The sequence below is a fragment of the Lipotes vexillifer genome, unplaced genomic scaffold (genome assembly GCF_000442215.2).
Source record: "Lipotes vexillifer unplaced genomic scaffold, Lipotes_vexillifer_v1.1 scaffold382, whole genome shotgun sequence".
NCBI lineage: Eukaryota > Metazoa > Chordata > Mammalia > Artiodactyla > Lipotidae > Lipotes > Lipotes vexillifer.
The window spans coordinates 8,115,313-8,123,620 of NW_006780611.1; the positions used below are offsets into that span (position 1 = coordinate 8,115,313).

The 8,308-nt window shown below is 42.0% G+C and overlaps 1 protein-coding gene across 1 annotated transcript in view; it reads right to left on the reverse strand.

Moving 5' to 3' along the window:
• RBX1 (ring-box 1) overlaps window positions 1-8,308 on the reverse strand; it is a 10,332-nt gene that overhangs the window by 417 nt on the left and 1,607 nt on the right. The window contains exons 2-4 of the mRNA XM_007454101.1: window positions 7,782-7,860; window positions 2,816-2,870; window positions 2,406-2,421 (exon numbers count right to left, since the gene is read on the reverse strand). Of these exons, the coding sequence (XP_007454163.1) occupies window positions 2,406-2,421; window positions 2,816-2,870; window positions 7,782-7,860 (150 nt within the window). The remainder of the gene's footprint in view (window positions 1-2,405; window positions 2,422-2,815; window positions 2,871-7,781; window positions 7,861-8,308) is intronic.

Consider the following 8,308-nt stretch of genomic DNA (forward strand, 5'->3'; position numbering starts at 1 on the left):
TTCCCTAAGGGAAGCTGGAGTGGGGCTTCCTGGTCCTATGCGGCCTGTAGCGGGGGCTTACTCGGAGGCTCTTGATCACACGCGGATTTCAAACACTCCCCCTTCTTGGTCCCCAGCTGCCCTCCCCACCTTGGAGAAGGGAACCCCAGGAGCAGAGGCATCTACTCAGTGTGGGTAGTGTGCCATCCCTGACATCACCCAGAGCTGAGAGGGGCACTTCCCCGACCTTCCACACGCAGCTCAACTCCTTCCAAAGGACTTTATTTCCCCATTTATTTATAGGTGTGCTGATATGGCAACAGCCTGGTACTCAGTGAGCCTTTAGTGGGTGAGAGACTGTGTCTTAAAAAGGAATGAGATAAAAACTTAGGGTAAAAGGAAGTATTACGATGGGCACACTGCACGCAAACAGCTGAAAGAGCGTCAAAGGGCTTATTCCACGATCAAGACAGGAAGTAAAAGGGCAAAAGTACCAAGACTACTGGGAACTGACAGGGAGCGAGGAGTTGGCCCTCGGATATGGGGAGAAGGGAAGTCTGTGTGCAGCTTTTTCGTATGCGTTAATGACGTGCAGACGCTAACCGCAGCACCTCTGCAATGGATGTTTATCCTCTGCCCCTGCTCGTGTGAGCAGCAAACTCGGGTGGAACAAGAGTCCCCTCACCTGAGCCATGATGGGTCGGCTGACTGGCGACAGGGGAGAAGTGCTGACACCCCAACACACCATGAAAGCTTTGGCAGGCTTGGCTTAATAACAGCCCTGAACTCTGGTCAGCGTGTCCCCCCAAACATACATGGAACTTAAGAATCACAATGTGGATTATCATTTGTGAATTGTCTTTGCACAAAGACAGAAAGAGAATTCAGTGACAAACACTAGTGCACTGGGGCTACTCAACAGGACAAACACTCTCCCAGAGTGATCTTGCCCTTTCCAAGATCCCTTTCCTCCTGACGCTCACACAACTCATTATTTCTGAAAAAGAGAAAAAACAAAATTTCCAAAAGGCAGCAAGCGGAGGCATTTTTCTCAGTCCCCAGGCGGTGGGGACAGGCTCACCTAAGGGTGTTCAGGACACCCTTCTCCACCTCCCAGCTGCCCCGTTAGGCACCTTGCAGCAGTACAGGGTCCTGTACTCCCCAGCCACCTCCGAAGACAGAGGGAAAGACGGGCTGCAAATGAGGCTGCAGGGCTGGTGAGAGCATCCCTGAACGCCCCTGTTCCCAGCTTTCTTCCTGTTAACCATCTAAGACATATTGATGAGTACACTGAGCAGTCTCAAAATACACTGCCTGGCGCTTCACACTTTGCAGGCAGTCTGTAAACATCTATTACCTCACTGGAGCCTCCGGCAACCCAGGCAAGCAAGCATGACGGCTATTACTATCTTCATTTTACAGACAGGAAACTGTCTGTATAACCAGAAGAGTTAAGTGACTTGCCTAATTCATAGAGCAGGTTAGTAGAAGAGCCAGCACTAGAACCTGGGACTAGTCCAAAGGTTTCAGGCACACCTGCTGGCTCTTCTTGGTGGCAGGCTCTCTGAGCTCGACTCTCCTGAGCTGAATTTAAGGAGAAGCTCACTCCTTTTCCTTCCACCACAAAGCAACAAGGTTCTTAGTATACGCCTGGATGCCAGGGAGAGCAAAGAGCCCGATAAGCTTTATTCTTCATCCCCATAAATGATAAACACTGTCCCTTGGCCAGAGGCTACTGTGAAACCATCGAAGGGCCCCAACAGCATGGAGAAGGTGCCCCACAAGGTGTGGGCTGGGAGGAGAGGGAGAAAAGTACTGATAGCTCTCTCTTCAGGAACTACAGCCACCCCAAATTTTATTTATTTATGTTTATTAACAAAGACGCTTACTGCATGCAGGAGGTGTTCTAAGCAGTTTTTTTTTTTTTTTTTTTGAGCAGAGAAAGGTTTACTGCAGGGGCATGCAAGGAGATGGGTGGCTCATGTCCCAAAAAAACCCCAACTCCTCTAAGCACTTTTTATCATAAAATCACTTCATCGTGATTGTGACACTATGCAATCTACTATCAGCCCCATTTCATACGAGGCTTAGAGAGGCCAATACCTTGCCCAAAGTCACCTAGCAAGTCCCAGGGACAGGGAATGTTGGTCTGACTCCAGAGTCTGACTTCTTAGGCCTGTGTCATGCTGAGAGCCCTCTGTTCCCTGGGCACAGGATGCCCGGACAGGACAATTTTAGCTCCTATGACGGGGACTACATGTCTATAAGGATGAATTTTTAACACGTGCTGGAAGTAACATATTTGATGTCTATTATCCTTCACAGCTGTCACTCCCTGGAAGGCCATACATTCAGTCCAGAGATGCTGTACAAAACATTTCTGGCATGAGCCACATTAAAAAAAAACCCAAATCCTAACTTAGTACATTTGCCACACCTAAAACACACACATACACACACGCTCAATTTATTCACCTTAGTCCCACAAGACACCTAGCCTTTTAAACATGTGTTACGAAAGTAAAGATTTCCACTAACAGAATATTCCAAAGACTGTACCATAGGCTTTGAAGGCAATTCCCAAAGATGAATCCCCAAAATGTTGCTGACAAAAGTTGGTACACTTTATAATTAAGACAAACAATTGTCTCTGCAATAACTAGTAATTTTTACCTTATAACAGGTGAATAGTACAATGCTTTAAAAATTTTTTTTTTTTAATATTTGTGTACCTTTTGGGAGAAAAGTGGGCTAGTCATTTTTTTCCTAGTTAGTTTCAAGACTGGCAAAGCAGGAAAAGTGGTACTATGTTTACAAGCCACACTGATAGGGAAATGCAACGGTGCACTCTTCAGAAGTAGCAGACGCCTGGTTGGCTTGACACTCTATGCCTGTGGGAACAAGAGCAAACAGCACTGGACCCCGGCAACAACCTTTTCACCTACAGCTGCCCTACCTGCACGATTACACGATGACATGACTGGGGGTGGGGGGTGGGGGGCGGGGTTGGTGGGGATGGCATAAACATCAACAAAATCTCAAGTGGTTAACTAGTCATAATTGTTTTTTAATGAATGTGGAAAGGGGTGAAGAATAGAGAAGGCAGAGATATGACTTAACAGCATGCTTTGCAATGAATTCCTCCCCTTGTTCAAAAACAGAGTAACGAAGGAAAGAGTACTTTTAAACTCTGAACATAACCTGACTTGTCCAAATGACAGTGATTCCTCCTAATCTGGTAAATTTAGTAAATTCTTAAAGCCACCTCATAACTTTTACTGTTCTGAGAACTGGCATCTCTATTCCTGGTGAATGCTTCCTCTCAGGCCCTTACAACACCCAGGTTTGCCACATGAAAGCCTAGCTGGGGGACAAGCTCTAGTCCCTAAAGGAGTCAGGCAGACATATGGAGCTGGGAGAGAGCACGTAAAAGGGGGTGAAGAGGCCTGTGGCGAAGTGCAGTGTACCCTCTGCATGAGGACGTCAAAACTCAAGTCCTTAAAACACCGTCAACACAGCAGATCTGTGAGGCCAACGGGTTAGAGGAGACTCGGGCTACCACCTAAGTGACACTTATTGCCCCTGAGGTGATTCTCACTGGTGAATGGAGCAAATTGCTGCAAATGTATCCAAATATCAATTTCATAGAGGGGGAAGGGAGAGAACTTAAATAGAATAAAAAATCTGACTGAGATCCAGAAAGGATGAGTAAAGCTCTATTGGGGATAAATATTCAACGAACAAGAATTACTAATGTGTAATTTGCTTTCTCTGAAGGTGGTAACTAAATGGAGTCTCCCTTCTGAAGAACAAAAAGCTTCAGGAAAGACGATTTAATGAGACAATTACTTCAAACTTCCACAGGCGGGAAATACTAAAATTGTATGAAAGTAATGCTGAGATGTTAATGCATACATTTGGTCTTAGGGGAAGAGATATACCATAATGTTCTTTCCCCCACCCTTCAAAAATATGAAAGGCAAAGGATCTGAAATTACAGAAGTTGCTTATGCTACCCAGATTCACACTACAAAGAGAATAACTGGTTTTCCTTCTGATAAAAGTGGAGAATCTAGGGCCTATGCCATATATTCAAGAATGTATGGGGGCTGTGAATGCACCCTATTCAAAGAGATGGCAGAGCAGATAAAATCTGATGTCCTTCAAGTTGGATCATCTCACTTAGATGAGGACTATGTATTAAGAAATTAGCTAAGCAAGAGGCACAATTATTATTATTTAAGTAAATAATGAAACTGTTTCAAGGTACATTATCATGTTTAAATTTTTCTAGGTCTACATATTTTTAAGGGGCTGTCATTCTTTGCCTAGTGCAAAGTAGGCTCTCAGTATCTGAATAAGCAAACAAAAGCACTTCTATAAATAGAGAGAATGGGGGCCAAATATACATTTATTCTTATCAGAAAACTGCTAACAAAGAACAAAAATATATTGTACAGCACAGGGAATGTAGGAAATATTTTATAACAACTCTAAAGGGAGTATAATCTATAAAAGCATTCAATCACTATGTTGTACACCTGGAATTAATATAATATTGTAAATCAACTATACTTTAATAATAATAAAAAAAGATCAGAAATAGGATTGCAATATAGAACGTCAGATAAAAGGGATTAAGGCATGAAAAATTACTAAATACAAGTGTAAAATGTTCTCAAAGATAAAATGTTTTCAAGCTTTTGGTCCAGAGGCTGAGCATTGGGGTTTAGTCGTTTGTTTAAACAGGGGAAGGAATTGTTCTCTGTCAGCCTAGAGCAGACAGAAAGGCAGCACACAACAGGTTCCTATCAGACCCCTGCAAAGGCACAAGTTTATTTCATGTGACTTATAAAGCTTGAGGACTTTTATACTTCAATACAAGAGCATTACAACCAGAGGACTGCTAAGGAAGCAATGGCTTCTTCTTGGAAGTGAAGAGATTTCACACTTTGAAAATATTGGTGGACCTGTGGTTTTAGGAAAAGACTAACTTAGGGGCAGAGGCTGGATCTAAGCATTTCTGGATGCCCCCTTCATCTGGAACAAGATTACCTGAGGCAATGGAGAAAATTACACCTAGCAGATTGTGTTCTTTAAAAGAACCAAGAAATAGGGCAATGCAAAATAAGTATGAAGCTATAGTAGGACAGATAGTATCAATTTGGATTCCAAAGAGGAAGTCTTCAGACCAAGAATGCTTTGTAGGTGAGTTAAACTGGAGCACAGCCATAATCACTCATTTATTTACGGCTCTGTACACAATTATTCATTTAATGCCAGACCAGAATTTATTAGAAAATGGCCATTGCTAGATCAAGATTCTTATTTTCATCTTTAACAAAAGTGCCTTTTTTTTTTTTTTTTTTTGCGGTTCGCGGGCCTCTCACTGTTGTGGCCTCTCCCGTGGCGGAGCACAGGCTCCGGATGCGCAGGCTCAGCGGCCACGGCTCACGGGCCTAGCCGCTCCGTGGCACGTGGGATCTTCCTGGACCGGGACACGAACCCGTGTCCCCTGCATCAGCAGGCGGACTCACAACCACTGCGCCACTAGGGAAGCCCCAAAAGTGTCTTTTTACAAGCATCATAATTCATCTATTTTTGAAAGGAAGACAAGCCCAGTTGCAGCAACCAGATTTCTCTTTAGTGTCTGTAATAAACAGAAGGGTATGTTCCATAAGGGTAAAGACCTGATCTCAGGTCTTTTATCCTAGACCTTGCAAAATGCCCAGGATATAAATATTCATCAAATGAACATAAGACATGACTTGAAAATACTTTGTTTGTTATAGGAATTCAATGTCCTACTTCTGCATCTGACATTTAAAATCTATGATAAAGCAGGTGTCTAACTAAAAGCCCACACTGACCCCTCAAGTGTTCAACACTAAGAGAAGACAGAATATCAGTGGCCTTTGTCTGTCACCATCTTCCCAAGAAGTGCATTCTCTTGCATCCAGAGAGACACACAATGACTTAAATACAGAGGTTAAAAACAAGTCAAGATTACAGAAAAGAGCCCCAAGAAAGTAAAATTTTCTCTGGGCACAACAACTTGTGAAAACGCACAGCAAGCAATTGGCAAGCACATAATCAAAAACCCCACCCTAGCACATTTAAGACCGTGCCTGTGTTTTTCTGTGATGGGTTCCTTCTCTCTACATTAAACATCATGGTAGCTGCTAATCTGCTTTGACTGTTGTGTGAAAAGGTAAACAGGGTCAAAACTCAAAGAAACCAAGGGCAGTAAACTACCAACACATGCCATGATTGTTTTCCCACACAAAATATTTGATTTGTGCTTTCCAAGTTGCAATGACCACAGACTAGTCTCCTATTTTGTGTTTTTATTATTCACTGAGCAAATATCTAGTGAGAACCTATTACAGTTTATCACTAGATACAGTAGTATTATAGTACGAGACACTATGCTAGATGCTAGGAACACATCAGTAAATAACATGGAATTACAAAGAACCAACTAAATTAAATGACTGCTACAAAGGAAACTATAGGATGTCTTGGAAATATTTAACAGAAGTGGCATAGCTTGTGTCTGTGTGTATGGTCAGGGAAAGCATCTCTGAGCAAGTTCAAGGTGAGATCTGGAGACCCACTATGGGTTAGTTCTACATTTGCCCAGTAAAGTAGCCACTGGCCACGTGCGAGAACTGAGCACTTGAAATGTGGCTAGTCTGAAATGAGATGCTCTGGAAGTGTGAAATACACTTTGAAGACTTAGTACAAAATAAAAAAAAAAGTAAAATATTTCACTTTAAAATATTGATTACATGTTGAACTAAAAATATTTTGGATATAGTAGGATAAATAAAATACAAATCATCTGTTTCTTTTAACTTCGTTAATATGAGTACTAGAAAACTTTAAATTACGTATGTGCTCACAATTGAGGCTTACCTTTAGATTAGACAGTGCTGCATTAGACAAAGATAGGGGGAGAAGAGGTGAAGAACATTTCAGCAGAGGGAACAGGATATGTAAGGGCTCTAAACAAGAGCACGGACACTTGAAGAATGGAAAGGAAGTCAGAGGAACCACCAGAGTAAGCAGGAGAGTGGCTCAAGATAAAGCTGAAGAGGCAGGTAAGTCATTTAAAAAATACGTTATAATTTCAATTCGAGAAAGTTGCCATTTCTTTGCCCTATTCCTGATCTCAATAACAAACCATTTTAGTACCTGGATGAATAGTGACTGTCCCTGGTGTGATCAACATTCTTGCCCCTATTACTACAAGGATACTAAGTCCACTATGTGTTGACCACTATGTGTAATGAAATATGTGGAAATTTAAATTAAATTTCTTTAGAGCAATTAACTACCTATTTAGATGTCGGCAGTGATGTCCCCTTAACTACACTTGGGCTAACACTGAAAATCCATACTCAGGCTTCTTTTCTTCAAAAATCCCCAGCAAAAACTAGTTTTAACAGAACATTTTATCTCAAAGCTATTTTTCTTTCTTTCACTATATTTGCCTTTGAGTCTGGTTACAAGATGGGAAACAGAGGATATAATCAATAGTACCTCTGTGTTCACAATCCATTCTAAATGTGCCCTTGCCATCTTTAGATTGAGTAGATTTATTCTGAGAGAGGGGTATGCCTGCAGGACATCATAAAAAACTACTTTATTTCAAACATACCAATGGCCTCGATGCACAAGACCCCAAGTGCTCTGACTGTACTTTATATTTCCTTGGGAAGAAGAAAACTGGTCACATCAGGATGGCCACAATCTCTGTAACCTTCTCAACTTCCTCCCATCCTCCTCCAATTACTTACAAAGATCCATAATGTGGTTCCGGCAGATGGCACAGTTATCAACCACAATATCCCAGGCCCAGAGGGCTACCGCATTCCACTGCAAAGAGAAAAAGGGGGAACAATGCACTCTACTCTCCTTGTAACACAAGCATAGACACACATAGAACACACACACGACACTCTAGGATTTCATGCTGCAGTTACCATCTTTTTGGCCACAAGGACCACTAAACAAAAGAGCTTCTAGATTACATTACTCTTATTTATTATATCAGACAGCAAGAGTAGGCTACACGTACGCTCACCCATTCTCCAAACAGCTGAGTATATAAATACAGAAATGAATGTCATCTTTTAATTTTATTTTTTCCTACAGTTTAGTCAGCCATATCAATGCAAACAAATCAGGAATAATTTATAAGTGCCTGTTTTAGGTCTAATAATCACAAACTTGAATTACTGTGCAGGTTCTCCCGGCAGTTGCAGAAGAGCTCAATTTCTGCATAAACAAATATCTGCTCTTCAAGGAGACTTTGGAAGCAGGA